General features: G+C 33.7%; 1 protein-coding gene across 3 annotated transcripts in view; it reads left to right on the top strand.

The window, feature by feature from the left end:
- The window catches only part of CTDSPL2 (CTD small phosphatase like 2), an 89,493-nt gene that overhangs the window by 61,865 nt on the left and 14,747 nt on the right, over positions 1-12,881 (top strand). For all 3 annotated transcript variants that reach the window (XM_014847080.3, XM_070504495.1, XM_070504494.1), the window contains exons 6-8: positions 3,620-3,698; positions 3,983-4,094; positions 6,771-6,857. In XM_014847080.3, the coding sequence (XP_014702566.2) occupies positions 3,620-3,698; positions 3,983-4,094; positions 6,771-6,857 (278 nt within the window). The remainder of the gene's footprint in view (positions 1-3,619; positions 3,699-3,982; positions 4,095-6,770; positions 6,858-12,881) is intronic.

Here is a 12,881-nt window from a genome sequence, read left to right as displayed (position 1 = left end):
TACAGTATTTCATATTTTTTCTCAAGTAGGGAGATTAAATGAGTAAGGTTGTCTCCCTTGAAATTAAGAAAATTAAAATTAGAAATAAAACTTTCTCCCAAAAATCCAGTCATTTTGGGAGACATTTTGAAATTGAATTTTTTTAAAGGTTGTTTTGACTGAGTATTAGTCATTTTAAAGTTTATTTGTATCAATCTTATTACTCGGAGACGTTTAACACAACTAGAAAAATATATGCTCATATTTATGAACATGCTTATTATAATTGCACCAGTCTTAGACCCTTAGGTCTGAAATCTCTACCTAGAGGCAGTCTCATTCCTTCAGATTTGTTTCATACATAGATGACATTCCAAAAAAGAAGCTTCTGTTCCTGGATCCTTATGAAAGCCTACCACAATTGTTGGGTCCCTCAACCAGTTGTCATGGAAATGTAGAAATGTGTGAGATCAGAGGGTTGTGGTAGATAAAGACATATAAAGCTAAAAGATGAAATTATGTTCATCATACTTAAAAGCAGAAATAAAACTGAAGGTGGCCATCTTTTCCCAGAGGGAGATCTTAGACTTTCATTTTAGGTTTGTTTTTTTATTCCTTATGGTGCCAGGTATTTGAGAGAGTTAGTACATGTATATTGGTGAAGAAATATAGTTTGGTATAAGGAAGTAGAATGATGTTCTTCTCTTGAATATAAAGGGGAGACTTTTAAAAAATCATTGAAACAGCAGAAAACATTTAAAGAAAAAATGCATATATTATGAAACTTCTATACAGCGCAATCTAATAATATCAATATGAAGAGAAAAGCAACATAATGGAGGAAAGATTTAAGTTCATTACAGATTAATATCTATAATGTTAAACATAATATTTATAATATTAATATCTATAAAGTTAAATTATAATGTTATAACTTAGGAATGATACTGAATTTAACAAGCAAATCAACATGGATTATGCACATAGTTCATCCTTGGATGGATAAGATTTGCAAATGAACCTCTTGACCTATCATTTTATGCTGATTACCCAGTGTTACAGGCTAGTGAATGGTAACATACAGATTAAAGTCCAGGGCTCTTGGCTTCCTGTTTGATGTTTTTTAAATATTTTTGTGTTGCTGTATAAACCTTTTTATTTTTTCTGACAACTATGAAAATAGAGAAGGGATTTCTATAATCTTCGTGGTTTCTAGAGGAGAAAAGTAAGATTTACTCCAGTTGTCTCATTCATTCATTTATTCTCCTGTTATTGAACAACTGTTTTTCGTGGGGGGCACTGTTTATAAAGATGAATAAGATATGCTCCTTGACCCTGAAGAGTACATGATCTAATTGATGAGCCAAGTATTTGCAAAAATTACTGTATAGTGTGGTGAGTGCTATTATAAATAAATGAGCAAAATGATGAGGCAGCACATTGCACTTACTCTGTTTGGGAGGATCATGAGAGGATAGAAGTAGAATTTTTCCTGATCTTAAAAGACGAGTACAAGTGACAAAAGTATTACTTTTCCTTAACTTCCAGAATGTAGCCAAAGAAAACAGGAAGGAAGGAGGCTGGCTCTACCACTTACTTAGCCGTGTGACTTTGGATGACTTATTTAAACTGAGACAGTTTTCTTAGCTTTAAAATGGTATAATAATTCAGGGTTTTGAAGGTTAAATGAGATGAAATATGAGAAATACGTAGCATGAAGGCCATGAAATATTACTTTTACCCTTTCTTTGAAGTTAACAGGAATTTGAAACAGTAAAGTGGTTGGAAGATAGATATTTTCCATTATCACCTTGTGCTGATGAACCATTATTGGCATACAGTTGTTACAAATGAACAAAAATTCTGCTTTACATCTGTTGTCATTCATTGAACATACACTCTATATTGGCTCTATCTCAGAAGGTACTAATACATGATAATAGCAAAAAAAAAAAAAAGGTTAATTTTTGTCCTGAAACACTGTTATCCACCAATATTCCATTCCTGTAGACAGATTACAGCAATTCTTATTGAGTTCCACTGTCTTAGTCCTTTCTGGCCACTTTAACAAACTACCATACATTTGATGCTATATATAAATCTTGGGAAATCTGAGATCAAAGTGCCAGTGGGTTTGGTGTCTGGTGAGGGCCTGCCTTCTGGTTCATAGCCAGCTGTCTTCTTTTTTTTTTTCTTTTCCCCCTTCTCCCCAAAGCTCCCCAGTACATAGCTGTATGTTCTAGTTGTGAGTGCCTCTGGTTGTGCTATATGGGACACCACCTCAGCATGGCCTGATGAGCGGTGCCATGTCCATGCCCGGGATCTGAACCGGCAAAACCCCAGGCCGCTGAAGCAGAGTGTGAGACCTTAACCACTCAGCCACTGGCGTGGTCCGACAGCTGTCTTGCTGTGTTCTCACAGGCAGAAGCTATGTGAGCTCTGTGGAATCTCTTTTATAATGATAGTAATCCCATTCATGAGGGCTCTACCTTTATGACCCAGGGACCTCATGACCTCCCAAAGGCTCCACCTCCAAATACCATCACATCAGAGATTAGGTTTCAACATGAATTTGAGGGAGGGACACAAACATTCAGTCTTTAGTGTCCATCTTAAACTTTTATCTCTGAGACATTACCTGTTTAGCTTGTAAGTTATCTTTGTTCTCTACTTGAATTTAAGTTGTAATTATTGTCTTAGAAAATTCTCAACATAATTTCTAAAGCTCTATCAATTGATACAATTTTAGCTCAAACATAGAATGGACTGTGTGTCATGGAATATAGAATTGCTTCTTGATTATTTTTAAGTTGCTTATAAATTAGAAGTAAAATAATGGGTATTCTAAAGCAGTGATTTCTATAGAAAGCATTTCTTAACTTTTTAAGATCATAGACAGTCTTGAGATTCCTGGGAAAATGTAGATACAACAGTTTTTCATAAGTCTTCAAGAAGTTCATGAACCTCTTAAAGACTGTTATGGACCTCGGATTGAAAAGTACCTTTGGGGCTAGCCTCAGTGGCCTAGTGGTTAAGTTCAGTGTGCTCTACTTTGGTGGCCCGGGTTCCGTTCCTGGGTGCAGACCTACATCACTCGTCAGTGGCCATGCTGTAGCAGTGGCTCACATACAAAAAGAGGAAGATTTGCAACAAATTGTTAGCTCAGAGTGAATCTTCTTCAGGGGGAAAAAAAAGTACCTTTGGGTCTATTGTCCACACACATATATTGACTGACTATGTATAGGGCACTTTGTGAAGTATTTCTGCTATAAGAGCACCATGAAATTTTTATGGTTATACATATAAACACCATCCAGGTAGATACTGAATTTTTGTGGAGTGTATTTGTCTAGTAATAAGTAGTAAATTTTCTATTAGCTTTTAGGGATTTTAATTCTGCTGGCCATGATCTAGCTTGACGTTTTGTCTATAATGGTAATGTTTTCCTTTGGCTCTGGAGTTAGATCCGTGTGTTAATAAATCTGCTTTTAAATACCGTTTACAAGTTATTTCTGTCTTATCTTTAACCTCATATACACAGAGCTTCAGGAGGATCTTATATAAAGGCAGTAAAAATGTATACTTCATGGAAGCATTAAGTGGGTAAAAGTAACGTTTTGTTTCTCACTTTATTAAATAGCACCAGTAACTCCAGATAGTGGTTATTCATCAGCCCATGCAGAGGCCACCTATGAAGAAGACTGGGAAGTATTTGACCCGTGAGTATTTTTTTCTTTTCCCTCTTGGAGCAGAATGAAAGTACATGTGTGGAAGGGTGGCTGAGTGGTATTTTGCAAAGAGCATGTGATCTGTAGGTATTAGTACTTTTATTGAGTTACTGAAATACTAATTTGTATATTTTCAGTTTTATTTACATGTTTTATAAGTTTGGTTTACTAGGTTAAATCAGCATTATTTAATTAAAGATTTAAAGATGAATTTAGTAATATGTTTTATATTAGAAATTTTAAATGTTGAAATTTTCTTAAAATTTGGTTTATAGCTATTATTTTATCAAACACGTTCCACCACTGACAGAAGAACAACTAAATAGGAAACCTGCTCTTCCATTGAAAACAAGAAGCACACCAGAATTCTCCCTAGTTTTAGACCTGGTGAGTATATTATCCGCAGAGGTGGGGAAAATAAAGGCGTTAAATTCCTTTTTTAAAACACTAGCCCAAAATACCTAAAGAATACAAGTGATGAATAGCCTTACACATTACCTATAAACATCTCTTAGATGTTCTGAAATGTTTTTATTTTAAGCATAGTCTAATGTGAGGGTCCCCAGTTTGCTGGTATCAGGTACCTTTTGAAAATAAATTAGGCTTTTATTTTTTTATATATTTAAGAAATATAAGAATAATTATATATATATAATTTATATGTATATAAGAATAATTATATATATAAGAAATATATAAATAAAATATATATTTATTTTGTGTATACATTAATTCTTACCCCCATACTCCTGAGACCCTTGTGATTACTTTTTTCTTTTTAAATCTTCCAATAAATTCTAATTTTATTTCTTGCCTAGATTTCACCTTTTTTTGGGTCAGGATCATGTTTTCCTAAAGGACCAAATATGATCTGGGTCTCAATGAGTTAACCTTATCCAAGACCATACTCCTTTTCCTATTCTTCTTTTTGCATATTATGTAATAACTTTTTTCTCCCCTTCTTCTCCCCAAAGCCCCCCAGTATATAGTTGTATATTTTGGTTGTGGGTCCTTCTAGTTGTGGCATGTGGGATGCCACCTCAGCATTAATACCAATAACTTTTTATTAATAGATTCTCAGAAGCAAAATCTCTTAATGCTGACTAATAAAAACCTTTAATATGCTCTCTGGGTGTGATTTAAAAATTTATATTTTAGGGTACCAGAAAAGCTTTGACAACTGAATATCGCATATCTTTTGCTAACCAAATTTAACATATGTTCACTGTATTTATCATGTGCCTGCAATTTCTTGATATTAGCAAAAAATATATATTATATAATATTGGAAAACATTTTATTTAGCTGTGGTTACTGGTACCCTGTATTGGAGATGTGGTTTGGTTCTCATAAAAAATTTATCTTGAGGAAAAGCATATTATTTAAATCTTAACTAGCATATATAGTTCTGTTTTGAGAGTTCAGCACCTTAGCCTTTGCCCAGCCAAAGAGATGTAACAGAGGTATCCAGAAGTCCTAAGTATTTAAGGTATTTATTACAGGATACGAAGGAAGAGAAAGAAAAATTTTGAAACTGATTATGAGAAGTGTCGATTTGATGTGCAAGTTAGTGGAGAAACTGAAAAAGAGATTTTGCTAGATTTTTATGTTAGCAATTGGTGTGGTCATGATAAGTTTGGCCATATAATTTTCAGTCCAATGTGAAGGTAAATAGAGAAGGAAAGAAGAATTGGCTGAGCATAAATGAGAAATTTTACGGAAGTGGATAAAGAATAATGATTAAAATTTAGGTAGGTGGGGCCTGCCCAGTGGTGCAGCGGTTAAGTGCGCACGTTCCGCTTCAGTGGCCCGGGGTTCGCCGGTTCGGGTCCCGGGTGCGGACATGGCACTGCTCATCAAGCCATGCTGTGGTAGGTGTTCCATGTGTAAAGTAGAGGAAGATGGGCATGGATGTTAGCTCAGGGCCAGTCTTCCTCAGCAAAAAGAGGAGGATTGGCAGATGTTAGCTCAGGGCTAATCTTCCTCAAAAAAAAAAAAAAATTTAGGTAGGTTGTAGATGAAGAAGTAGTAGAATTATTTATGATTCAATTGTAGGAAAGAGAATACCTTTTGAAGATGCTAAGAGAATACCTTGAAATGTGTAGTCTGATATGTTATTAAAAGAAAATGAGGCATATCTAGAGTATTTTTAGCTCTTTGCCTCCCCACAGTTTAACTTTAGGTTAAAAGAAACACTCCAGCTAATAAGGTGTGGAATCACAAGGTATGAACATTTGTGTTTCATTTTAATTCATCCTAGACACATTGAAAAACTTTGGGGGTAGTTATTAGCAGCTTTATCTTTTTCTTAAAAAAGTGTCACTACAAATGGAAACCTTGTTTTTTTATCATTCAAAATTTGAGAAATATGAATATCTGCACATATGTTACATTAAATGATTCTCACCTTCTTATCCTCTTAATAGAGAGAAAAGGTTTGGTCATCAAAGATAAGTTGTCATGGACTGCTAATTTAGTTAAACAATGTTTATGTCTATGAAACATATTCAACAGATACTAAAACATCCATTTTCTAAGATAAAATTCTTTATAAAAGGTTTATGGATAAGGAGCTATATGAATAGAATATCTGTATTTTTTAAATAATTAGACTCTAAACTTCCATTGGCTAATTGAAAAAAAAAAAAGCGGAGGGGAGTATATCTGTGGTTTACTTAACAGAAAGTTGGCATCTGCAGAACTCAGAGTAGTGGTTTTTAAACTGGAACGTGCATCCAAATCACCTGAAGAGCTTATTTAAAATGTAGATTGCTAAGCTCCACCCCCTGCTGAGTTTCTGAATTATCAGAAGTGGAACTGGAGAATTTGCATTTCTAACTAGTTCCCAGATGGTGCTGATACTGTTTGCTGGTCCACCTGAAAACCAGTGACTTAGAAAATCCTATCCCAAATTGCTGTGCCACACATGGTGATGTATGATAAATGTAAAATTCCACATATGAATGGGTGCTTTAATAAATGCTTTTGGTGATCATGAATACATAAAATTATCATTGGAAATTTAATATTTTGTCTCATTCAATATGTGCTTTTCATTTTAAGGATGAAACACTAGTACACTGTAGTCTAAATGAGCTAGAAGATGCAGCACTTACTTTTCCAGTCCTTTTCCAAGATGTCATTTATCAGGTAATTTAAAAAAATTTTTAACTTGATTTTTGGCTTGTTAGATAACATTCTGAACCAAGAAATCTTTTGTATGTGTGTGTATATATTTATTTATTTTTTGGTGAAGTTTAATGTTTTTTTTTAATGGATTTCATCTATCTTTTAATGATTTATTACTGCAGAGTAGCATCCTGCTAAATATATACTTAAAACAGCATTAATTTGTTACAAAAAAAATGTGAACTTTTTTTACCCGGTGATCTCTGCTAGTTTCATAATCTGTTTGCCAGCAGGTGGAGGCAGGAGCACTGACATCATAGATCCCTAAGAAGAAATTGCCAGGTTAACACCTGGTGATTGTTTCCGCCCCAAAATCCAATTAATATAAAGAAAACTCATTGCTTGTTGGTCATTTTTATTTCCTTTTGTAGTAATGTGGTCTGTAGATTGCAGTTTGGTAGATCTACTTTTTATTAATCACAGAATTCCAGGATACTCTTCTAGTTATTGCTTTACCTAGAAAAATTGGGTATAAGCATTTCTCTCCCTCATCTGTGTTGATGGACAGGTAACAGTGCAAAATAAAAATATCATTTACATTTCACTGTGAATTATGTGTGTTAGCCATAGTCTTTATGTTTGAGATTTTTCTGCCATAAAATTTGAATTAATTAATATATGTGAATACACTTTGAAAATTGCAAAGTGCTTTTCTGTGGTGGTGGTGGTTATTTAATTAGCATTACCTTCCTACATACCATAGTTGTTGAAGGATTGGGAAAGGTCAAAATATCTGTTGTTTGTCAGGAGGAAGCCAACCCAAGGATTAACTAAATAAAGCCACAGAACATTTACCATGCGGTTGAGGAAAGGTGTTTATGGTTGTTTATGTGCTCTTAACAGGCAGTCAGAATGTGGGTATGGTTTTCTTGGCACACGATAGTTATCTCTTGGGAATCATAAAATTTCAGAGTTAAATAGAAGTTTGTGGTTCAGGGTCTGCTTTCCCTTCTTTACCTTGTAATGAGTTACAAGAGGGTTTATTTTAGCAGTTATTCTGAGTTTTAGTTTAACCTAGATAGGTATTGTAGGTATGGTAATATCTGAATACTGTGTTCATTTCTTTTTTATGTAAACTGATTTTAGTTCTGATATGTGATCAGAGGAGGAGCAAAATATACATGAAAGTAAAGGATTTTAAGATTTTTGTATTCCTTTTTAACTGGATATTATTTGGTTTATGGTAAATCTTTTTCTTTGTAAGACATTTTATGCCAAAGAGGTCGTTCTTGTTTAGTGTACTTCAAGAACAGGAGTCTTGTGGCAAATATAAGTAGTATAGCAATATCTTAGTTCTCTCTTTTTAGCTTGTTGACCTTGTTTTTAGTTCACAATTACGCTTAAAAACAATGGCTTTCAGGCTTTGAATTTGTAAAGGAAAGCTGTTATTTGAAAAATATAGATAAGTAATTATTTTGAGATGACTTCTTAAGCTTCTAGATTTGACATTTATTTCTTGCAGATGGTTTTGGTCTGTTTATATAATTTTTAATAGTGAAAGAAACTTGGAAAGTAGATGAATTTGATTCTTTCCATTCATGAGCATTTCTTTTCAGTGTGACCGTAAAATTGAATTTTTTCTTACTGCTTTTACCATTTCTACTTTAATTCTCTTCCTTATAAAGTGCTTATTATTTTCATGTGGATCTGGATAGTTGTCTTATTTTGAATAAAAGGCTTCTAGCAGTGCATATGACTAATACTTATTAAAATTTTATATGTACTGCATCTACCTCTGGAATTCAAAGAAGTTTTTCCTATATATTCTGAATTACACTTTCTGAACCTGAAAAATAAATTATGTAGCCTAAATGAGGAGCAATGAGCAGGAAGTTTGGATCTTACAAGTTATAGAGATGATTGTATTTTAATATTATGATTTAGTTACTACATCGTGTGTAGAGTTTAGTTTTCTCTTCAGTAAATTTTTGAGGATGTCCATAGTTAACACTGGGTACAGTCCCTTGGATTTCTTGTTTTGGCATAGCCATCTGTCTGCTTTTTTAAAAATAACTTTGAAGAAACCTTGGGTTAGGGTTCCCCCAGTTTCAGACCAGCAAGCTCCCTTTAAACAGGGAATGATGTCTTTTAAACTTTCAGTGGTGTTGTCTCCATCTACTGGCAAAGAAGAAATATACACAAAGGTCTGAGATGATCTAAGAGATTTTGGAGAAACCACATTATTAGGTAAGATGTAACTTACATATTTAACCACTACAATATAATGTGGCCCACTTTAAAGGTAGAATCCTGTAAAATACTGTATATACTCTTTTAAACAATAGTTTATTGAGTTGAAACTCACAACATAAAATTAACCATTTTTAAGTGAACAATTCTATGCACTTGTCTATATACTTTTGAACATGTCCATTCCATGGCATTTATGTATATACTCTTAAAAATAAAATGGTAATCTTAAGATAGCATCAAATTCTTCATCTGAATCAAAGCCAGATAAAATACCCTCTTGGGACTCTTTTTACTTTTGCTTTCTTTTTGTGGTAAGGTTTTTATGGTTGACCTATACCTACTTTTAATTCTACTTGTTATTTATCTTTCTTTCAAAACAGTTTAAAGTGTAAATTGTTTTATATCTATATTAATAATCGTCTATATCAGGGGTTGGCAAACTTTTTCCTGTAAAAGGCCAGTTGTTAATATTTTAGGTTTTGCAGTCTTTGTTGCAAACTACTTTTCTGCCATTGTAGCATGAAAGCAGTCATAGTACATAATCGAATAAGTGTGGCTGTCTCTTGATAAAACTTTACTTACAAAAATAAGTGACGGTCTGAATTTGGCCCATAGGCCGTAGTTTGCTGACCCTTGGTCTAGTAATTGTGAGAGTATATACAGTAAATTTACATATTCAGATTCTAAGTGGAAGTAAGTAATCAATTGTTCATCAAAGTTCTTGTTAATATATAGAGAAATTTTAAATTAGTCCACTGTAATCTGGTTGTGGGCTTTCTTAGTTTTTTTCAGATGAAAATTTGAGGGAAATTTAAGGTGGCCACCACTCACATTTAAAGATTGCCTGACTTCATGTATATATACTCTTCTTTTGATTGATAAGTAGGACTCAGCTTAGTTAATGCAAGTTTTAGAATTTATGAGCAGGTAGATTATTCAAGCTTTAATATGGTACCTTGAGTGTATTTAAATTCCATTTTTCTAGGGGATAAAAAAACCTAAAAGATCCAACTCAAGTTAAAATTTAATGTACGTTACTACTGACACCATATGGAGAAAAAGTCATTTGAAAGAAGAACTGAGTTTTTAAATTGAGAGTATGGCACTCACAAAGGCAAAGTATATAGATTTTTATTTGAATGGGTCTTTTTTTTCCCCTTAAATTGGCAGTTTTTCCATAAATTGTTTTACACTTAGTTATTGGGAAATGCATTTATTCATAGAATGGTACAAATGCATTTGATATCTAGAAAAACAAGTGCATGATAAGTTCCAATGCACATGTTTAATCTTTATATTTAGCTTATATTGACACATTGTCAGGAAATCCATCTCGTGGTGTTACTCAGTTAAGAGGTCTCCACTGTATTTAGTTTCTGTTCCTGCAGATCCACCAATTCAAGACTCTAGGTCATCTCACTCCCTCTTCCATCCAGAAGATGACTGCTATCCACAAGCAGGACTGAATCAAAAGACAGATTTTTCACTTAGCTCTTGAGCTGAACCACCTCCTCAATGACCTTCCTCTATCTCCATCAAGAACTGGAGCTCAGTTTTTTGAAGATGTAATAGCGCTACTCAGCCCAAACGTGGCTAATTGAAGACAAAAAGAAGATGCCTCATATGTTTCACCACAGTGCAGCCAAACGTAACTGTGTTGTCCAACTCCTCATTCTGTAAAGTATGGCAGGGGCATCTGATTTTTGACTCTGTTCACCAATAAGACTTTAGCCAGTCAGTGGCTTTCTGAAGATAAGTAAAATCAACAAACTTTGGGTCAGCTGTCCTGAAATCAGATTGTGGTAAGCACTCAAGGAGAGATAGGATCCTATAGGGAGCTACTTGCTAAAGGATGCTTTTGTTTTATTAGTAAAGGTTGCTCTTACGGGAAAAGTTGGGGGGAGAAGGTGGGTGGGACACCCCATGATTAGCAAAGCTCAGCCTCTTCCCCAATATTATAGTTTGTTTTCTTGGGAACCTTACAGCCTAGGATAATTTTCATAAGGATTTCAAATATTTTATATCAGAGAACAAGAGAAGCAGAGAGTAAGCGGCTTCTTTCTCCTCTCTACAGTTTTTCCTAGAAAATTCAGCATTATTTTTGCTTCCTGAAGAAAAATATCAATCGTTTAAATGAGGAGTTTTCTAATAAATAGCTAATCAAGCTTTTCCTTCTCTCAAGCTCTGACTTAAATTGATAGGAAACAAGAGGCAATTAGTTTTGACCTTCATAAAGCATAATTTTGTTGTACAAAAGTACAGTGTATTTTTGTGCCTTAAATACAACATTTGGGGTTGTGAACACTTAGTATTGAGGATAAAAGTAATATTTTAGCTGGTAGGGAACAATATTTCAATAATTAATTCTAAGTAAATTTTAAAAATAATTTTAAAGTAACTTTCCTATCCTTATTAGTAAGAATAGTCAGTCATTGGTACTGATTTTTTCATCATGATTATCCATTTTTAATTTTAGGTTAAAAAAAAGAAAGATAACTAAAACCTATAGTTGTCTACTTCTCAAAGATAAAATGTATTTCATGGGGAATTCTTTGTAAAAGTATCTTAGCAATTCATTAAGAAAATACATGGAAAGTTCTTGTTCACTAGCTAAAAATGTTCTGCAAATTTAGGAGAGGCAATAGTTAATTACTAAGCATATTAAATTGGAGGCTTCAAAGTTTAGAATTTGTTTTTAAAGGCAGCATTTTTGTTTTACTAAAATGGCCCCTTCTTTTGCTTTTAAAATGACTAAACTTTATTTTAATATAAACGTATCAATAGTTTATATATATACGCAAGTATATGTACATACACGTTTAAATAAAAAATATATATAATGGCCAGTTTTTACTTGAAAATTGTGCTTCATTACTAACTTTTAATATACCATCTGTATGAATGCCTTAAGCTTCCCTTTATCCCACTTGGACTCTCTAAGAAATTCCTTTTCAATTTTTTTTTAATTTAATACAGTATAAGGTTTTGCAGAGTTTTTAGTTTGGAGATTTTTGTTTGTTTTTATTGGTTCTGATGTTTTAGTATTTACCTATTCATCCTCAGATTGATCCACCTACCAGTACTTTATCCCTAGCAGCCATCTACCTCTTATTGGAACTGTGTGAAGCAAAAGATGACTGTAAAATCACCCTATGGGTTATGAAGTTGAGGCCTCCACAGGGCCTACTTGAGCAACCCTCTTTCTATGGAGAAGGTTTGGGTTTTGTCTCTATCCTCCGGTATTGGTGCTAAGAAAATGTTAACTAAGTTAAATAGCTAAGCTATCAACTGATGCAACTCATTATTATCTTCCCTCTTCTAAAAGTGTAGATTGTAGCCTTGGAGCTTTCTCTTTGAGTTGAGGTTGCCTATTTCTGTCCCATAGTCAGACTCGTTCCTGCTATTCTCCCTATGACTGATTACTTTTAAGTAATAAGGTGGATAGTGATAACTGTTGGCAGTCTCAGTGTGCCAGGCACTGCTCTAGGTGCTTTACCTGTCTTAACTTGTTTAATCCTCACAACAACCCTATGAGGTAGGTACTGTTATTATACCCATTTTATAGGTGAGAAAACTGAAGTGTATAGAAGGGCTAAAAAAAAATTGGCAGAGCCACTTTGTACACCTGTGGTATCTACTAATGGTAAGATTCTTCAGTTATCTGTAGCATCTCAATTTTCACATTCCCCAGTATTGTTAGTTTTCTACTGCTTTAAATCTTTACTGCTGACTAAATAAATAGCATTCAGCAATCTTTTTATTTAAGGGTGCCAAATTCTTAAGTGGGTGAGT

The sequence above is a fragment of the Equus asinus genome, chromosome 2, assembly GCF_041296235.1.
Source record: "Equus asinus isolate D_3611 breed Donkey chromosome 2, EquAss-T2T_v2, whole genome shotgun sequence".
NCBI classification, from domain to species: domain Eukaryota; kingdom Metazoa; phylum Chordata; class Mammalia; order Perissodactyla; family Equidae; genus Equus; species Equus asinus.
This window is presented reverse-complemented; position numbering and strand designations above follow the sequence as displayed.